The sequence below is a fragment of the Electrophorus electricus genome, chromosome 20 (genome assembly GCF_013358815.1).
Source record: "Electrophorus electricus isolate fEleEle1 chromosome 20, fEleEle1.pri, whole genome shotgun sequence".
Lineage (NCBI taxonomy): Eukaryota > Metazoa > Chordata > Actinopteri > Gymnotiformes > Gymnotidae > Electrophorus > Electrophorus electricus.
In genome coordinates this window covers 10530112-10551635 of record NC_049554.1, presented here as the reverse complement: position 1 = coordinate 10551635, position 21524 = coordinate 10530112, and the positions used below count along the sequence as shown (strand labels likewise).

Genomic DNA, 21524 nt, shown 5'->3' with positions numbered 1-21524 from the left:
AATATGTGGTTTGTATCAAGCTTATACTGACAAGGACTGGTCTTGTAGTTTAGAACAGATCCCTCTTCATCTGGAACTTATAATGGAAGTATAATCATTTTCCTCATCTGCTCATATGCTTTTAAGTATCAGAAAACTGAATGTAGAATTACTCCAACTGACTAGATTAAATATAGATTATAAATGTGTGAGAACAAACTCAAATGATTTATAAAATAAATAAGCATTCATTACAGTTATTGCTTTTATTATTGCTGTGTATTAGATCACAAATGTGAAAACCAATGATGTTAATGCATTGTAAGTAAATTTGCAGCATGAATGATTAAAGGTTCAGCGTGAGGCAGATTCATGGCCTTGCTGTGTGGTGCATTTAAATGGTGTGTGTTTTCTCTATTAAGAACAGGGACGCTGGAGCCAGGAGACAAGCTGCTGGCTATAGATAACATTCGTCTGGAGGACTGCTCAATGGAAGATGCCATGCAGATCCTTCGGCAGAGCGAAGACCTGGTGAAGCTCAAGATCCGTAAGGACGAGGACAACTCCGGTGAGTTAGTGTTGGGGGGTGGGGGGGGCATGTGTATATGCGTGTGCATATGTGTGTGTGTGTGTGTGTGTGTGTGTGTGTGTGTGTGTGTGCGCACATGCTTGCACATGCTGGAGTGTTTCAGTGTATACCTCTGCATATGCATGTGCACACATGTGCACTGTGCGTGTCCATTTGTGTATTTCCAAATCAGTTATGAAGATGCATAAGATGTGTTTATAAGACTGTCAAGATGCATTCTTCTCTAAACATCACAGGCTCTATATCTAAACTGCATTTTAAATAAGTATTCTTCCTTAGTCTTTGACAAGTCAAAGATGAATGTCAAGGATGCTCTTTGCCAGATGATGAATGCATGACACCAACTATCATGCTTGCCAGAACATGCTAAAGGACATAGGACATACAAGTATCTGAAATCAAGTCATCACTCATTCCCCAGTGGGGATTGCTAGGACCAGTTCCTTGAAAATTTCCAATAAAGCTACTCTCACATGAGAAGCAAAGCTAGCTGTGAAACACACCAGACATTGTTATTTGCACAAAGACAGAATGGTTAAAAACAAGGTCATTGCTTCAGCCTTGCCATGAGTTACATCATTGTTTGGTAAAGGATGAATGAGGTCAATCAGGCTCAATCAGACCTGAAATTGAACGAACATAAAAAAAACAATACCGCCCGTGTAGCTTTTGATTTTTGTTCTTCCACCAAGAGGCTTCTTTGATCGACTGGCAGCTAACAGGGGTAAACATGCTTTTTTGAATATACACATTAGCCCTTTCTTCTTACTGTTCTCATGCCTCTATTTTGGAGCTTCCCCATTTTCATGTTGAATATATGTTGTGTTTTGTTTGTTTTTTTCTAAATGTGAATCAGGCTGGAATTAGATTGCAAAAGCTTGAAGTCATGTGTATAGGTATCTCTGCTATGATTTTAAACAATGATTTAAAGAATACAAACCATTTGTGAACCATGTCGAGTTCATTATTATTATAATAATGTCCAGTTCTGGAGTCTACCACCAGGGACAGACAAGCTCATTCAATGAAAATTAATCATTTTTCTCTTTTATTCTTGCACAATGTGTGCATTATCCACGTACATCATTGACAGTTCTAAAAGGGAGCTGCATTAGCTGCAGTTTCTTCTTGGAATTTAGGCATATTGTTAATTGTACCTTATTCAAGGAAGTGGATTGGTTAAGCTGAGATTCATATCAAGCACCTATAAGTAATTTCCATATATCTTCTTAATTCTTAATATTTTCTTAAACAATTTTCAATCATTTTCATTATTCTTCAGTCAAAACAGATTACTAGCTATCTAGATTTCATCATTTAATGTAAAAATGACTTTTGCTTGGATCTCCTGAATGAGGCCAAGTCTCAACCAAAAAGAATTTAAATGCTGAGGAAATTCACATTATTCATATCTAATAATAGTAATAATAATAGTAATAATATCTCATTCCTACAGCTATAAAAATCTGGGATTATCTTACTGATATTACTAGGTAGGAAGTTGTGCCATTAGTTTTAAATATATCTGAACCTCCTTATGTAGCTTTACATACTGAAAAATCTTTTAAAGTTGTCATTGAAGTATAATTCATTGGTACTTTTGTTTTTCTTTATCTTATAAGCATTGCTCAACTCCACGGTTTTAAAAAAAAACACACACAATTACAATATGTGCAATTTAGCAATTGCAATGTTATGAATCATTTGAGTTGCAATCCTACTCAATCCGACATGTGGTTGAAACGGGATGAAACGTGTTTCTGCACTCTTGATAATATCTGCTATCCAGTGACTAGCCTCAGTTTACATTTGAACTACCTTGACCTTTCCTGTCACTCTCTGAAACTTGATGTTGTGCTGTAGAGTCTAACAGTTCCCATTTAAGCAGCCATAAAGGAAGTGTGAGAAGTGTGAGCAAAAAGACCACCTGCTTGAACATTTGAATGTCATAGCTCTGAATGTCTGTAAAATAAACATAAGGACACTAGGGTTAATTCCCTCGCACCCTCCTGCCTGCAGATGAACAGGAGACATCGGGCTCCATTATCTACACAGTGGAGTTGAAGCGCTATGGAGGCCCCTTGGGCATCACCATCTCAGGCACTGAGGAGCCCTTTGACCCTATCGTCATCTCAGGCCTCACCAAGAGAGGCCTGGCTGAAAGGTGAGCCCTGCGTGGTCCAGATTGGCCAATTACGCTATTTAACTGCTACACCCACTTCAAATTGCTCCATCCCTCCCCCCAAGATCATGTGGCCGGCCACACTTCCTGAAAGGTGCCTACGTGCACTTGTCCTCAAGCCATGTTTTATAGCCCTTCTTATAGCATCTATAAAGTCCTTATAATGCCAGGCAAGGTTCTCCTTTGATCTCAGAGGTAAAGACAGTAAATAAGATGAAGAGACCTAGAGCAGGACCAAAGATAGTTACAGTCCTGGAAGATTAAAATGTTTACCAGGTTTATTAGGTCTCCACTATTGTGCCACCGGTCTCTCATCTTCACAGCTGGCATTCTAGAGCCTGTTTATATGCGTGCTTTCTGCTTGCATGCATATGGTCAAACTTATCATTCCTTTTATGATGTGTTACAACCTTGTCTAGGCTCCAGGTCGTAACAGAAGGTGTGAGGAAAATGGCTAAACAAGTGCATACTGGAAATAAAATCAGATTGCAACAGACAAAAGTAGTTCAATGATAGCCAGTGTATTGTACAACAGACAGTGTGATATATAAGAGACAGTGTGACACTGAACTATAATGTCAGGAGTGACCCAGGCCAAAATAACAAACAAACCCACACTAGAAACCAAAATACACTCACTAAACTTAAACAGACAAAAGAAAAATAAAACTACACTTACTCCCTAAGTAGAAAACACAGGTCAAACCCACACCCCAAAATAAATTGACAGCCACTGCCTACTTACTAGTGAATACACAACAAAAGGAACAAAGTGGAATATATACAAATATACATTGTCAAAAACAAATTATCAGGGCAAAGTCAAAACTGGAAGCAAGGTCATGCACTAAGTCAAATATCAAAAACTACTAACAAACATCTCACACAAATATCAGCGCTTTCCTCTTTCTAGCTTCTTTCTCTTTTTCTTACTCCTCAGGGCAATGTAGGGTCTTGTCTCCTGATTTGCTGCAAACATGAAACTGTACTGTACTGGAATCTGGAACTGGATCAGGAATGGGACACACACGCACACACCAATCGAACACAGGATGTTTTTATTGCAATCAAAAATGGACTAGCATGTTTTAAGGACTAGCATGATGTATTGTAATGTAATTAGAAAGTATGTTATGGATTTCTGGATAATTGAATGAGTGATGGCGTAGGTGTCACGGTACGGCCCCTCCCCCCCTGAACGCGCGCGTGTGTGTGTGTGTGTGTTCGGCAATGTGGCCACGCCCTCGCTGTGTCTCCAACCTGCTCCTCAATTTGTCGTTAGTATATGTGTATAAAGGTCTATCGATTACGTGTTTGTGGTGTCTGTGTTTAAACCCAATAGCCTGCGTGCTATGTTGTGTGTTATATGTTCTAAACAAACATGTTCTTGTTGCTGCGACTTGTCCCCACATCCTGATTAACCTCCTCGTCACAATAGGCCATCTCACACTCAAGTGTAACTGAGTTTATAATTCTAATAAGTGGTAATGCCTCTCTTTTTTATATCTTTCTTTTTCCAATGTTTAATGAATGGTCTTTAACATATTGTGCCAAAATCCTGACATTAGCTTTATCAGACACAGAGTGAAATGAATAATCAACACGAATGGACTGCAGCTCTTTATGTGACCATGCCCGCATAATGTATTGAATGTGTGGACAATGTAATGTAGATTTAGACATAGTATGTCTCACTGATTCACAGAACTGGGGCTATTCATGTTGGAGATCGAATCCTGGCTATCAACCTAGTCAGCCTGAAAGGAAAACGGCTTAGTGAAGCCATCCACTTATTGCAAATGGCTGGTGAGACTGTCACCCTGAAAATCAAGAAGCAGATGGACAGTAAGTTTAAACCTACAGATTTTTTTTTTTACCTCATTTACAGAGTCTTGTTTAATTTTTACAGAGCAACAACTAAAAACGAAGTTTAAAAATCACTGAAAAGTATACCGTGCATGACATAAAATGTAGACTAAAATATTGGCGCACTGAGGGTCTGGTCTTCCAGCTCAAACTGGAGTCTCTTAAACTGATTGCAGATAGATAGGTGCATCAAGACTAAATGTTTTCTCAGTTCAATGATATACAAAGAACTAAATTTTCTTAATGGACTGATGAGCTATATATTCATAGCCAATATGTGTAATTTAATTGACTATGTATAAATATTACTGGGGTATTACTTTAATTATTTTTAAATTTGTTGATTAAATTTGTTGATAAAGATGCATTTTTACATCACATTTTACAGTACAAATATCACAGTTCTCTAAAACATGTTGAGCATTTGCAGCAACAAAACAGATTTCATATGTCACCATATTCTGAAAACTGATTTGTTTTACTGCACCATTATGTAACAGAAATGCTCATGATAACAAGTTATCAGTGCTGTACGTGTCAAACTCTGAAGGAAAATAGGGTGACTTAATCTCCTAACTTAGAGCTTTGGTTTGCATTAAATAGTATCAATGTCTTGTAGCAAATGTAAAGAATAAAGGCTTAGATTGTTTACATTGTCACACTGGTTTGCATGCCTATAAGTATATCCATGTTAAGGTCAAATCATAGATAATACAAGACACTAAATGTCATAGTCTGGCTGAGATGAAGATCCACATGCTTTCTCTGATGCCATCTGTGTGGAATATATTCTTAATATAAAGCAATATACAAGTAGTATACAATATACATAAAATTGTGAATTTTTTCTCTCTAGTGGAGGACAAAAAGAAAAATAGCGATGTCGATAATGACCTCAGCGATAATGAAGACTTGGAAATGACAGATTCACAGAAGACCAGTAAGCTGTCTGAGATGTATTCAACCACCATTCCCAGTGTGGACTCTGCCATGGACTCTTGGGATGGCTCCGGTACTGATGCTGGCTATGGTAGTCAAGGTGAGCTCACCCTGCCCCTGTTTCCACTCCCTTCCACATCCCCTCATAACTCCCACACCCTCTTATGACAGTCCTGATAGGGTATTACTGTATTTACATATTGTTGCAGCTACAACTCGAACTAAGCTTGACTCCGAGAATAAATCACTTAAAGGGGACCTGTTATGCTTTTTTCTGTTTCTCCCCTTCTCTTTTATAACATGTAAACGGTCTGCAAATTAACAAAGCCCAAAGCCTATGCCAGAGTCAGTTACTCTCTCCCAAAGAAGCTAGTTTTCTCAGCTGCCTGAATCACCTTATTGGATTTTCAGCCATTTTCTTTGTTGCAAGATAACACATAACGCTTCCCATAATACCTGCCTACCAGCAAGCACATTGCATAGCAGGAAGCGATTGTTCAGTTTTATAGCCATGTCGAGAAAATGGCTCGTTCGGCATTATGAGGGGAAATCTCCTTTGCTTTGTATGCTCTGCAAAAGCAGAGCCACCAAGATGGTTGAAATAAATTTTTACCTCTCTTCCCTCTGTTCCAATAATTTTACTGCGTGCCGAGCACTTCAAAAAACTGTGTTCAAGTGTGTAGGTGGATTTATGACTACAAGCGGTAATGCAACAGTGTAGGTTCTGGAGGTTCACCAATCAGAACAGAGTGGGCTTGTCAGGAGAATGAGGCTTAAAAACACAGAATTTCTAACAGTGTTTCAGACAAAGGGTGAATAGAGATGTATAATGTGAGAAAAAGTGTTTTTGGAACACTGACGGATGTAAATCTCTTCTAGTAGACCCTAAAATTAAAATTCTGAACATTGAAAATGAACATAATAGATCCCCTTTAACATTCTCAGCTTTATACATAAAAGCTTCATTTTCTATTAGAAATCTTCTTTCCTTATGGGGATGAACAAAATCATATTGTCAGAATTTTCTTGTGCTTTTAACATTGTGGAGAAATTAATTTTCCATAAATTATACATACATCCCACACACACAGAACACACAAGCACACATATACACTTAAACCACTCAAATCAATGTCTTTCTTTCCATTCATATAAACCACAGCCATTACATGCATTACCTATAGCCATAAAATGTGATATTTCTGTTTCAGAGCCCAGGCACACACACACACACACACACACACACAAACACACACACACACACACCTTTTCCCCCACAACTTCTCCAATCTTGCTGATTTAACTCCCCACTTCCCCAGTAGGAGCCTATGTCCAACAGACAGTGGGCATTGCCTTACATCCGCACGAGTGGCGTAGTGCCAAGCAGCACAACAGCACACCGCCACCCGTGCGTCATAAGAACTACACGTTCAGTGATGGAAGCTGCAGCGAGGATGACTGGGACAAACCCGCAGGGTAAGTATTCACATAGTGTAGCGGATTTTTCTTCCTCACAATGTCAAGATTTTTTAGTTCCCATGGCAACTTCCAACAGCCAACAGGGATGAACAGCATTTTCAAATGGAAGTTTATGTGATGTTGTAACATGAATTAAAAGAGCAAACAAGGGAGACTATGAAACTAGCTGAGTTGCATGTAACTAAGCAACTAATGGTATTTCTTTCCCAGTAGCATGCTGTACTTGAAGTACTTCCAAAATTTTAAAAGGCTAAAGTTAACCCTTTTGAATTATAACGCTAGTTATAGCCAAGCTGTCTTGTGTAGCTATTCCACTTTTCCAGCACTGGGGGAAACTGCATTGGAGAAGTGGCAGTGAATTAATATAGCACCATCTAAGTCTATTCTAAAAGAAATGACGCAATCAAATCAGCGGCCTTAAAGAGAAGGTTTAAATAAAGTTTTCAAACTATCTCTTTTTCACAATATACCAGGTGTTACTCTTTTACAAAAATCTCTAGTATTCCATATGTCACAATAGCCATTGCACACGTAATGTAAACCTGACCATGAACATGCAGGTTCTTAACACTTACTGACTTTATGTAAGGCAATGATTAACAAATTAAATCTCTACAAGAACAAAGCTCAGAAGCTCTATTCTCCACCCTGTTCCCCCTGTTGCCCCACCTTTCCTTGCCAAACCACAGATGTTGATTGAAGTTGCGGCGTGCACTAATAAAGTACTCGCATCACCGATACATATCAGGTTCACACTTGTTGCACTTGTGATGAGCACACGGTGTTTGCCTTTTCACCTCTTTGCCAGCTGTTGTGGCTGGAGAGGTTATCTGTCATCACATGGGACTTTCTGCAAGTAACAGTTTGCTGCTGCGTTTTCCCTCTGTACTCAGCACACTGGATTTGGAATGAAACAATGACTGAGAAGGCAAAGTGCACATCGTCATGTTTACATCGAGAACGTTTACATCTATAAAGGAAGAACCATGCAGTGATCACTGTTTTATGAGGCATCACTCCCCCAGTTTTGGAGACAATTGGGTATTCCATTGTTTCTTCACTAGATGTGTGTCGTAACAGAATTAGGACATGAACCACAAGCTTCCAAAAAGTTCTGAGTTCATTCTAGTATTTCCATCTATTGTCTGATGCTGTCATCTGTTAACTTGTGGACCAAACAATGGTCAGTGCCACTAAAGCAGGAAGTATGAACCAGAATAAATCTATTATAGACAGCCAGATTATTAAGTGTGTTGATACGCTGTGTGACACACTGTTAAGCAGCAGAAAGCCATTGCTTTCAGGTTTCTGTCTTTATTTTTGTCATTGACATGGTTCTTCAGCAAGAAGCATGATGCCATTTAGAGCACACAGTTGCATCTCAATCACTCAAAAGGTGATTTATTGGAGACCCTATAGCAATATAAAGTATAAAGTATCCAACTCTGACTTCAACATTCTTAAATGACACCCTGCCTAATCATCATCATATATTGCAAATTCATTTTGTTCATTTAATGGCAAGACAATTTTTCACATGACTTTTTATATAAACTTGTACTTTGGAGTAGTATTGTTTTGTCTTGGCTCAGATTCTGCAGAATTAAAATATAACCCATCATTCTCTGTCTAACTTTCTGCTATGCAGATAATCAGTGTATATGGAAGGTTCTAGTTAACTGGTAGAAGCTGGAGTTGGTGGAAGTGACCATCTTTTTTGCCCTTTCATAACACGACATTTTCTTTTACTGCTCTCCATTTTTCTGTGTTTCCTTCTGTCTTCCTCTTTTTTAACATGCAAATCTATTTCTGAAACCTGCTGAAAACATCATGCGCTTATAAATTTGAGCCCCATACAAGGGTCTGAGTTGATATTCAGACAGTCGTTAAGGTACTCAACTAGTAATCAGAAGGTTGCCAGTTCAGTCCTCACCACTGCCAAGTTACCACTGTTGGGCCCTTGAGCAAGGCCCTTAACCCTCAACTGCTCAAACTGTATTCGGTCACAATTGTAAGTTGCTTTGGATAAAAGTGTCATGTAAATGCCATAAATGTAAGTGTAAATATTTCCCAGCATAGTCTGGGATATTATTGTGAAAGCAAGATCAGTCTTATGGGCTGTACAGGACTATGGGGCCTCGGCCTGAAGCTTCTCCCCTCGCTCTACCCAGTCTATGTATGTTCTGTGGTCCTGCCAGCCATGCCAGCGGCGGTCCTGTAGGCACCTCGGCCCAAACCCATCCTTAAGGTTTTCCGGTTGCGCTTTGTGCCACAGATACTCCAGACAGGTGCCCACTGATGGCCTCATTCTGGATCATGAGGACAGCTTTTGGTGCCAAGCCCTGGAGGACCTGGAGACATGTGGTCAGTCCGAGCTCCTCCGCGAGATCGAGGTAAAGTGTCAAGTGATGAGCTCATCCATTCACACTCGCATGGCCCATCCCAGATGTTCGCAGTGCCAGCCATACCAAATGAGAGAATGATGTTTCATTCTGAAGGGTTATGTTACAAGGGTTACATTTATGACTAAAAACTAAACATACATATTTATGTTCCTCCACAAATTCAGACATCACCTGCCCTTTAAAAAGAAATAAATAAATAAGCAGGCCGAACATGTCCACTGAAAACTTAGCTCAGTTATTTTCAAAACAGTGCAGGTTATTTTATCAGTAAGATAACTAGTAAGTACACTGAACTATCCAAAAACATGTATATGATATATATATTTATATATAGGATTATGAAACGGGCATATTTGATACAATACTTAAAGAAACAAACACTGTTTCTAAATTCACATGCAAATGTATAACAGTAACAATAATATTGATTGTTAATTCTTACAAGCCTGACTGTGGTCCAGATCTATACTCAAACACAGTTGAATTAACATAGCAGATTAAGCTGTTTACTCATTTATTTAAGTGGCACAATTAACATCAACTCTGTCACTATCAGTCATTTGGTAACATTATAGTAAAGTCACTTACTCTGAAGTCCAAGTTCAACCCATCTCATGTCCAAGGTGAGTCTAAGTCATTATGCCTCACAAGCAAGTAATTTATGTTAAGACATATTGGAGTAAAAATAGGGCATACATAAATAAATTAAGATATTTTGAAGCAAGAGAGAGACTTAGATTTACTATAATAATTTGTTTCATTTGCAAAGCCAAGAACTGAATAGTTTGATCAGATTTAATGTTGAAGAAACAATCAATTACTTATTTGCCTATTTACAGAATGGCAGAACATATATATAAAATTCACTTGAAATCTTCCTAGTCACACTGTGGATCTCATAAGCCCAAGCTGAGGCTCAAGTAAGAAATAAGTCAGTGTCAAATCATGAAACTTGCGATGCCATGCCAATTGCAGGAAATGGATTCTTACAACTCCCTGGATTTCCAAACTTTCCAAGTATGACACAGCAAAAGTGCACTACACAATGTCTGGATTCAACTCCCTGATCCCCCACATCCTTAATCCTAAGGTCATATGTGGTGTAAACTGACCTGAGATCAGCACTCTTTTTCTCTAGGTCCTAATGACCTCTCAGATCTCTTGTTCCACTACATTTTGTTATCAAACTTTATAAATAACATTGTTGTGTTTTCTTAGGCAGAGCTAACACTAGAGCTCATGTGATAAGAAAAGCACGTGGCCGGGTCATAGAACCCCTCTCATACGCTGTTATTTACCCAAGACTAGCATGTATTGGTCGTCCCTGTAGGTGGGATATTTTTCAAATATTGCATTTGGATTCCCAAGGGGGCATACATTTTTTTATACTTGGAAAGTTTTAAAGGGGTTTCAGGCATTAGTCCTGTAGCAGAAGGCCCTGGATAATAGCATTCACATTCTCTAATTGACACTGGCCTGATAAGTTGAACATAAAATTACATTTGTTATTCGGACAACCAGACAAGAGCCCATATGCACCACATGTGAGTTCAGCTTTGCCAGATGTATTAAAGTAAATTTAATAAAGGTCATGGTTTGAAAAACCAGAAAGAAAAGGAAGACAAACCTTACAGGACTTTAGAAAGAGAGCTTTACTGGCAGAAAGTTCAGTCCAGAATGTCAGAAAGCACACTTCTATTATCATCAGAATATGTGGGTAAATAAAGGGTTGTGTGTACATCGGTGCATGGAGACGATGTTTTGATATGGGGCTACAAAAAAACCGGTAAACAGGATCAGAGCTGATCAAAGGCATTGTGCTCAGTCTGAAAGCCACATGTGGACAATAGTAGAACAGTGGGCAATGTACAAAGAAACAAACTTAAATTGAGCTTTTCAAAAGCTATCAAATCCATATTGTGTATGTGTTTCTGCATCTGATTTGATAATTGTTAGACAACTAGTTGGACCCACAAGAAGCTCCCTGTTGAGAGTCACTAACCTGATTGTCCAGCAAACAGCAATTTATGAAGGCTGCCCATGTCCTGTTGCTCAGGCCTCCATAATGACAGGCAGTGCTCTGAGTTTGGGATTGGAGGGAGGGAGGTGCCACGGTGAAGCTGTTGGCCAGCCCGCCGCAAGCCCGTTGAGGAAGAGCGCCCACCTGCACGCCGAGGCTAAGAGCAAGGGCACTCTGCGCATGTCGGAGAAGACCTGGGAGTCACGGCGGATCAAGGAGGAGATGCGAGAGATCCTGTCACCCACCCCACTGGAGCTACACAAGGTCAGTCAACATGAGATCCTCATGTGGGAATCCTGACAGTCAAATTTACAGTACTGGATCTAATGATAATATACATGAGTGGATGGCATGACAGCAGTTGAAAAGTGAAGTCATAATTGTCTGTCATGCCCTCTAGTGGTCGACTGCAGTTTACACAGCTGAAACCCTTATAAGTGAAAAGAGCGCACGTGACGCTAACATTTGTAGTACACCCAGTTTTTTTGCCAGTTGTGTTTAGTTGGTTCACATTCCCTTCATGTTAATATTTTTTTCTGTATGATGGAGGTGTTTAATATCTGTTATCTGATGATATTCAGAAAGGTTATGATGAGGTGATTGTCAGCTCTTACTGACTGCCTAGTTTTATGGCCATGCAGATACTTTGTTAGCTACTTGAGAAATTTCTCCTTCATTTGACAACTAGGAAAGTTCTAAACAGTTGTGTGCAATAAACAGGATCATTTTGATACTTAGTTAGCTACTATATAATGTTCTGAAACATGGCACTGAAATGCATTTTAACTAGAATAAAAATTTATTTTATATTGGGAATCTGAGACATGTTTTCCACTCACATAGTCATTAATTGACTGGATCTGTATGGAAAGCCTGCCTAATTTTTAATATGTCTAATGTGTCTTTTAGGTGAATACTATATACGAGTTTATGAACAATCAGTATCTTAAACTTATTGCGGCCTCTAGTCATAAGGGTTAGAGGCTTTGTTCACTTTGTTGTTTAGTAAACTTGCTATAGCAGCACACCTGTCTTCCTCAGGTGACTGTAATGAAGGACCCAGAGAGGGACGACTTTGGCTTCAGCGTATCAGATGGATTCTTGGAGAAAGGCGTGTATGTAAACATGATCAGGCCTGAGGGCCCAGCAGAGCGTGCAGGCCTCAGACCGTATGACAGGATCCTTCAGGTACCAGCAATGCTGCTCACGCCTCCCTGACAGAGCTACCTAAAAACCAGTTCATGGACAGGTAGCAATAAGGAAAGGTTCTTTTTTCTTACTGTAGCCCCAACAAGTGAAAACCTGTTTTGCTGGGACTCTTTTCAAAGTCTAAACTTCAACCTTTACTAAATACTTACTTAGAAACACCCATCATGTGCTTATATTCACAGGCCATTTGACTAGGTACACTTGTCATATAGGTACATTTTTTTTAAATAGTACAGACTAGTCCGTCTGTAGCTCGTCAGTACCGCATCCGCACAGTTTTCATCCCTCCTCTGTTGTGTTAATCTCTGCAGAGTTTCTGATCACAGGACTACTGCCAATGGTTGTGGGGGGTAGAACATTCTCAACACAGGAGTGACACTGATATGGTAGTATCATGGATTAGGGGTGGAGCTGGTGCAGTTTTATCAGGCACAGCAATGTTGCTGGGTTTTTAACATTTGTCATTGTCACTTTTGGGTCATATAGTGGCACACCACTACAATTATCCACCTATCAGCAGTCCTATAGTCCATTAATAAAGGGATAGTGGATGCCTAATATAAATTGTGCGTTGCAGCAGATTAAGCTGTAGACTACAAATTTACACGTACAAGGTCTAAGCAATAAAGTTGTGTTTTTGTACTGTAGGAGATAATGAACATATTGTCCTTGTTGGCGCAGTCAAGTGGTTGCTCAGCGTTATTAGCAATCCAAGCACAGGCAGAGAAACTGCCACTTCTACCTTACTTCTGAGGGCCTCTGTTAACTCTGTGATCCTCATTACAACTGTATTTGTTCTCACATCCACAGTACAAGAGGACTGGTTCAGATTAGGCCTCAGTCACTTTTAATAAAATCTTAACAATATAAGGTTGGACTTTATTCTGTGAAGTGAGAAAAAGCTATAAATACACTTAGTAAAATCAGTCCCATAGTAGACATTCAGTCAAAACTAGGATATTTGTGTAAGCTTTTTTTTTTTTTTTTCACAAATTAATAGGTTGTGCTCAGCAGACCACAGGCCGGGCACTGGCATATACAGTATATTATAAATTTCTCATCTGATTATTTCATTGATTCCTTTAATGACTCTACTTAAAGACAACAGCTGTAGCCTTTGTCAGTTATACTGGTTTAGGTGATGTGTTATCTACAGTGATGTATGTTACGTGTTATGAGGATGACTGTGTAATGTGTAACTTTTGCCTGTCGCCTTGCCAGGTCAATCATGTGCGGACACGAGACTTTGACTGCTGTTTGGCTGTGCCTCTCCTGACTGAAGCCGGGGACAAACTGGAGCTTGTCATTAGCAGAAACCCGTTAGCTCAGCCCACCGCCGGTCAGCCAAGTTTGGGTCAGCTCCGTGACTTTTCTCCCGCCACCCCTGTCACCCACATTCGTGAACACATGACCAGCACTATGGATTTGTGATAGTACACGCATGACAGCTAGGATTTCCCCACACCTCTGAAGGTCACAGCACGAAAACATCAGAGCACTGCGATATCTTGGACTGTGGCCGATGTGTGATCAACAAATACAATCAACAAGGCTTCTGTTTTCAGTAAAACATAAGCAAGGACTTGAGCCAGCATTCTCAAAGGACGGTGGGCTTTGATCACTGAAAAACAATACAAGAAGAAGTGTGAAAAAGGAACTTAACCCAGTCTGATACTTCTGGAGTCGTCTGTTTTTTACAGAAATAGCTGCTGTTGTTCAGCAGTGTAAATCAAGAGAATAGAGCCTGGATGCAGATCCCTTTTAAATCCTTTTTTTTTTTTTACCACATTGTGAAGGGTGTTGACATTTGTTTGCCTTTTTGGTTATGTCTGTTCCCTTTCAGAAAAGAGAACAAAGTATCTATGACGTTTTCATTTAACACTTGTATTTTTCCACTCTGCTTGGTTGGGCAAGAATGAAAAAAAATTGTTGGGTAAGTGCACAGTCTGACCCAACCCTAAAACCAGCAGACACATGCTTGATCACAAACACTCTCCAATTCCCTCCCTCTCTCTCCTTCTCTCTCCCACTCGCTCTCTCTCTCTCTCTCTCTCTCTCTCACACCACACACACACACACACACACTCTCTCTCTCTCACGCACGCACGCACGCACAGTCTTGTTTACTATCCTTGTAGGGACTTTCTATTGACAATGATTACTATAGCTTGGCTCTGTCATTTGGCGTTTAGTTTTTCAAATGAAACGACCAATTTCAGTGTACCATGGGGACCACAAGAGAGGTCCCCACAAGGTAAATAATGTCAGATATTACTAATCTTGTGGGGACATTCAGTCACACATACACACACACACACACACACACACACACACACAGGCACACAGGCACACACACACACACACGTGCGCATTCACATTCACAGGAAAAAAGGGTGGACAAGAACAATGCACAAGACGACTGCCTGCTGTTTTCATGCTTGCAGGCCAAAACTAAAAGTAACAAAGTTGCTGTTTGATTTCTCAACAAAGACTTTAGAAGCTTTCAAGTCCACATAATGTAATCAAAAAGAATTTCGATTCCTTTATTTGGTGGAGGTGACAAAGCCGTGTTGTGTTTGCACCAGTAGACAAATTCATTTCTCCCAGCTCCAGCCCTGCACACTTGCTCAAGCAGCAGTGTGAAATGGCAGGAACAAATACAGTACTCTTTTCTTCTGGTTTTAATGCACTTACTTTGCATGAAGCACTTTCATTTCTTATAGCCTCAGCGATGACATGGTATAAGGAAAACAGAAATAAGAACCTTGCGCTGTCTCTCTCTCTCTCTCTCTCTCTCTCTCGCTTTCTCTCTCTCACTCACACACACTCACAGACTCCTAGGCTTGATGCTACAGCTCTTGTATAGGCATTTGACAGTGCATATTGTCATGGCTCTGTCTGCCCCTGTCTTTTATCATTTCTCTCCCAACAGTGAAACACTGTACCAGCATGGTGTCTCCACCACTCTTCATGTGCATATGACCCTCAAGGGCACATTTCTCCCTTTTACAGCAGGCTTTGCACCCAAGCCATCATTTGGCTGCTGAAGCCCGCCAAATATTGCAAATGTTTCCATTCAGGTTATTTTCGGCTCACCTTCCTGAAAAGCCTACTAGCATAGAGACACCTGGCATTTGGCCTTAACTCAGGGCCAGCTCTGGCAAAAGAGGAATATCTTGACTTCCAGTTTGATTGGTTTAACTCATGACTAGTATTAACCAAGAAGCTGTAAATAAGTATTAAATGTTTGTTAAAGCAAAGAATATTAAACCGTGAAATGTAGTGACCACAAACTTGTTCCTACAACACTTTTCCAATGGACACAATGATCGTGAGAATTAAATAAATAGATATTGAAACGTTAAATAAATGAGGGCAAAGGATATCAGTGATTAAACATATGCTCACTCTATTTGTGTCCTGGAGATATGTGTGAGTATTAGGCATATGAAAGATAATTCTTATGCAAGATAAGACATAAGTCGATGCATATTTCAAAATCATTTCATTTGTAGGATCACACCAGGTAAAGCTCTTGAATCTGCACAACGATCTCTGAAAATAGGCACAGCCTACTGGAGTCTGGCAATGCATCTTGGCTGCTGGCAATAAGATTCAGTAAGCCACAATACAGCTGTGATGTTTTTTATTCCATCTTGTTTTTATTTTTTTCTTGTTGTTGTTTTTTTTTTAAGATGTTGCTTATTGGCCTGTGCTCTCAGGCCCCGCCCTCTCTTCCACAGCTTCTCTGAGCACTTTCTGGGCCTTTTGTATGGTTGTGTCCCTGCCAGAAAACTTGCTTCATAATTATCTGTGGATTAGGTGGATTTTATTTCCTTGCCCCGCAGTCTTAAACCCAGTGTTGGAAAGCACAAGCAAGATTCATTTGTAATAAAACAGAAAGCACTCGTTGTTCTCAGAGCATTCGGGAACTCATGCCAGAACAATCTACCGCTCTGTTCAGAACTGTCGCACTTGGAATCTCCCCAAAACTCCCTCCCAAAGCTTTTTTTTAATTTTGTTTCGCTCTTCTTTCATTTCCCGTTTTCCCCCGTTTGTGTATAACCTTTAAGGGGCTACTAAAGTTGTCAGTGGAACAAAATCAAGACCAATGAGCATGGGCTCTTCTTTTTTGTATGTAAAGTACTTTGAACTGAGCAAGGTTTCAGCTATATGTTGACACTGCAGGGGAATCAGGTCAAAAGTCCAGTTCATGCAGTCCAGTTTTTTTGCTAAGACTGAGACAGTATCCAGACAATGGACAAGGATTTGACCTTTTCTCTCTTTTCATGACAGTATTCCATGTATGTACTGAGTGTGCCGTATATATAACAAAACATAACAAAAAGTACAAAAGAAAAGTTGAACTTTTATAGACGCAATATCCAAGCCCAGTTTGGGCTTTGGAAATTTTACAAAAGCTTTATGAAGCTCTAATTGTGTTCATCCCTATGCATTTTAAACATGAAATAATGTATGCATTGATATTGTGTATTTTTAAAGTGTAATATTAAAGTTCTATTCTCTGTATAGTATTTTTATATGACACTCTCACCTCATGGTATCCTTGACTGCAATCTAAGCACAGTGAAAGAGCCGAAAATTGTGTTTATTTTGCTTTGTTTGCACACCTACATTGATATTCTATATCAATGAAAGACTGTGCTGGTGACCCTTTTATAAAGGGAAAAAAAATTAATAAAGTATAAAAATGTATTAATGAGTTATTTTATCTTTCAATAATAACCAGTTAATCCACCTCATTTTACTAAAATTATCAACATTTGTAGCATAAATACTTGAACAAACTATTGAGTGATTATAATAGGTGGGAAATATTTGAATACTTTTAGTCAGAGCCCATGTTTACAAGGACTGTTTGTAATACTGCAGTACATTTATGTATATTTTTTGTATCTAATACTTTGCAGAATTCTAGAGTTAGATCAGATTTGGGAAAAATTGTTCTGTGCATTAACCCAAATCTCTAGTAACAGTACAGATATGTTAGATATAGTTAGATAGATGGTTAGATATGTGTTGCTACTCACTAGACAGTTAACATTATTTACCTTGATATCTAACCTTCTTGTGTATAAATGCCTGGCAACTGAAATTCAGTGAAACTAATGAAATCTGTCATTTTAAGGCTATATTCAAAAGAGGAAGTAAACAATGCAATGTTTTTTAAAGGAATTAATGATCTCTTAGTGAACGTAGTTTAAGCACCAATTATGCTGGTGATAGAATTATCCAAGCTCTTACTTAAGGGAAAGCAATTGAGTTGTGCTACAGTTGAAGATCATAGGTAGTTCCAGTGTGCATTTCATAAAAGTATTGAAGTACATATTTAGCTGATTTGCTCACCCATACATTATCTGTAGCTCTATCCGCAGATGATTTCAGCATTTTCCTCTTTCATCATGACTTTATGGAGCTTAGAGATGGACAAGGCCAGCTTATATCTAATTCTACAGGGAAGTATCACACCACTGCTCTACGGCCCATTTTTATTTGGTCCTGACTGCCTGAACATGTCTGTGAGCTGGTCTGATTGTTTTGCTCCCTGCCATGTCACATCTATTAGCGCTCTCTATCCTCCCACAACACGTGGCCGAGCCAAATCAGATGGCGTGTGAGGTGCAGTCGCTCATGGCATCACGAGCGTGTCACACCTGAATTTGGAATAGCTGATTTGGAACCACTGTGTGACGTGCATTCCGTAATCATCATCACGCAGGAAGGCGAAAGCAAGGAAAGATGGTAAGCTGTCCATCACACAGTTACATTATCTGTATGATTCACTGTTCAAAGCTAGTCATAGTTGTTATGAGCAGTTCCCCACCCGGATCATGACCTGATGATGAGGGTGAGCGGAAAAATACTCCATTTGCATAACAGGAAAAGATTTTACCTCATATTCACATGAAAAGGGAAAGCATGTTGCTGGCAGTACTAATACTGTTCCTGTCTGCCAACCAAAAAATTTACTATGAAGTCAAATTATCAACAAAAGGAGAAAAATATATTTTTCCTGCATACTTTTCAGGTCCAAATTGGCCAAGAAGGTTTGGCTGACTGTGATGTCAAAGACATTTACAAAGGTTCCAAGTGAGAAGGTTCCAGGATAACAGGGTGGTCTAAAATAATCTACTCACCAGAATCAATGACATATGAGGCATGCAAAGAAAGGTGCTGGCACAGATTACATGAACATTGTTGATGTTTCTTATTATCTGTTACTTCCGCTGGTAGCTTTCATCTTTAAGTTGTTTAAAAAAAAAATCAGTCATCTTTAATAAGAGTGATATAACAATTGAGCATAACAGGAAATATCTGAATGATCCACATTTGACAAAGGAATATTTTTGTTTTAAGGACCTCTATATTAAACATTCAGTGTGTCCATTTGTCCAAAAAATGGAAAACATGCACCCCACCCCCACAAACTATGTTCATCAAAGCAGGCCAGTATATGGCATTGAAGCATTGAAGTCATTTGCGTCAAGCTTCTATTTTAAAGAAAATTAATGAGGACAAGCCAGTGGCAGCTGAAGATTTCAGTGCTAACTCCATGCTGCAGTATTAACTCCAAGATTCAGTGCTCTCATGCAGTGTCAAGCTAGAACAGCAAGGGTCCTGCTGTGAACAGTGTGCACACCAAGCTGGCAGCCATTATAACAAGACATTTTCCACTTTCCTTAAAGTTCATTTTCAAATGGCATTTCACATTTGTCAAATATATACTTTTGAAAACTGACCACTGCAGTACCTGTTTAAAACAAACCTTTATTGTAAGTGAATAATTCTGTTGGTACTTATGTTCATCACCACTCTCATGGTGTCAGTGTTACTTCTGTTCAAATGACTAGGTTGCAGTTAACATTTCACCATATTTTCTGCAGGGCTTTTGTATTATCTGTTTGTGTTCTGTTTTCCACTAATTTCCCATTGTCAAAGTTCAAACAGTCATCTTTATCTGATAAACAGTGTGTTTCTTTTTTTTAATCTGATCTTGTTACTAAATGTAATCCCTTGTAAACATAGTTAATTTAAAAAAAACATTGCCTGGGTCAGATATAGACCACTGGAGGAAAATCAATTGAAAACAAGGCTGTACATAAAATCTTTTCATTATATTTTTAATTAATTTTTACCTCATAAAATTGCTAAATTACAAATATATTATAACAAAGCATTCACTAAAATACAGTTTCCACTATAAATAGTCAAATATGTATTGTAAATAGTTACAGAAAACATAAAGAAAGCACAAACAATAAATATTGTAAAAGGGTCCATTTCTACAGGTGTGGGAGAAGGAAGAATTATGCTCATTTCACCAAACACTGAAGCCAAGAATGCTATTGTAGGTATTTTGAGTTTTTGAAGCCTATCTATGTTCACATATTTTATGCATCTGTTTGTGCACGAATCAAACTCGTTCTGATACATTGACAGGTCTTATACTGTCTGACCAAATAAATCAAGTGAAGTGATCAGCTATATACAATCTGAGGCTGAGAAGGTATTACAAAGTACTTTAGGGGGTATTGATAAGTTTAGTACTGTTTATTAGATGCGTTTAATTTTGTATATTAAATGTGTCTATTCTGATGTTTTCTTTACAGAGCTTTTTATACAGTTTTAGGTCACTTTTTACATTTTAGGCCTAGAGGAGAACAAAAGGTTTACAATATAGGTTTTCAATAAAGCATTATTGCTATATGATGAGGCTAAACCCACTCTATAGAGCCTTAAATTAGACTGCAGTAGATAGGGGCTATGCATACATTTAGTAGAGGATCGTCAACATATTTTCAGTGCAAGTTTAGGAATATTTTATGCCTTATGGAAAGGTACAGGACAAGAGGACAGTAATCATTTCTGTGGGCTTGTACTAGACAAATAAGATATTTATAGCATCAACATTAGGCATGGAAAGTATATAATCTCCTATGGGAATCTCATCAAGAATCATGTGTGTGCTGAGAAAGGAATCACTGTTCCTTTAAAAGGTTCCCAGGGAATTTTTGTGAATATTTCCATGTTTTAGTGGATGACTTGCACACTCTCCAGATTTCCCATCCCTTGGGTACTGTCTGTTTCTTCTTTTAATAACCTACAAGAAGACCCAGCTGCCAGGCATAAACAGTCTTTGCTCTGCTGCTTGGGCAGATTTCCAATCATCAATAATATACGTGTGTACATTATCCTCGGCTATTTTGTTTGTGCCCAGTTTCAAACTGGCCTAACCTGGCAGGTCTGCTTGTTTCGTCGCGAGGCCTATTATAAAAAGCCATGTCTGTTAAAATTACCCTGGCGTGAAACCAGCTGTTAGGTTACTTTAGAGACCTAATAGTCAGTGTCCAAGTCAGCCATGGGTACCGCAGGCTTACGGCACTTTAATCACCTTGAGAAACATACTGAGCCTTGGTTAACAACATTGGAAATATTCAGCAGAAACCTTCTTCAAAAAGAAGTTTATTAAGAAATGAAAAGGTTTTTTTAGCTACTACATAATCTTTTCAAAAATACATTTTTTGCTTACATGTTATTTTCAGGAATTTTAGAAATTTCTGAAAGTATATCTAATTTTTTTAATTTAAGTAAGTCCTGTGTGATTATTAAAAGCTCTAGGCACAAAAAAATGCTATATAAAATTGCAAGATCGAGAAATCATACAAGTCTCTGTTCCTGTGGGTCGGGTCTGCTTTATATTCATACCCTTGGCTTTATAGTCTCTGTACCTTGGTATTGCAGAAGAAAAGAGGCCTTCAATATTTGCAGAAGGTATCATTCTCTTGTAATTAAGCCTTTTGAAGAAGGAACATTGAAGTATCATTCTAGTGGGTT

General features: G+C 38.9%; 1 protein-coding gene across 5 annotated transcripts in view; it reads left to right on the top strand.

Moving 5' to 3' along the window:
• grip2b (glutamate receptor interacting protein 2b) overlaps positions 1-14718 on the top strand; it is a 52290-nt gene extending 37572 nt beyond the window's left edge. For 3 of the 5 annotated variants that reach the window (XM_027020208.2, XM_027020210.2, XM_027020206.2), the window contains 9 exons: positions 402-547; positions 2588-2732; positions 4456-4595; positions 5473-5655; positions 6875-7031; positions 9310-9427; positions 11496-11723; positions 12501-12647; positions 13890-14718. In XM_027020208.2, coding sequence (XP_026876009.2) covers positions 402-547; positions 2588-2732; positions 4456-4595; positions 5473-5655; positions 6875-7031; positions 9310-9427; positions 11496-11723; positions 12501-12647; positions 13890-14099 — 1474 coding nt within the window. In that variant the 3' untranslated portion in view covers positions 14100-14718. The remainder of the gene's footprint in view (positions 1-401; positions 548-2587; positions 2733-4455; positions 4596-5472; positions 5656-6874; positions 7032-9309; positions 9428-11495; positions 11724-12500; positions 12648-13889) is intronic. The other 2 variants (XM_027020209.2, XM_027020207.2) reach the window with 1 other exon arrangement.
• Positions 14719-21524: the final 6806 nt, after the last annotated feature.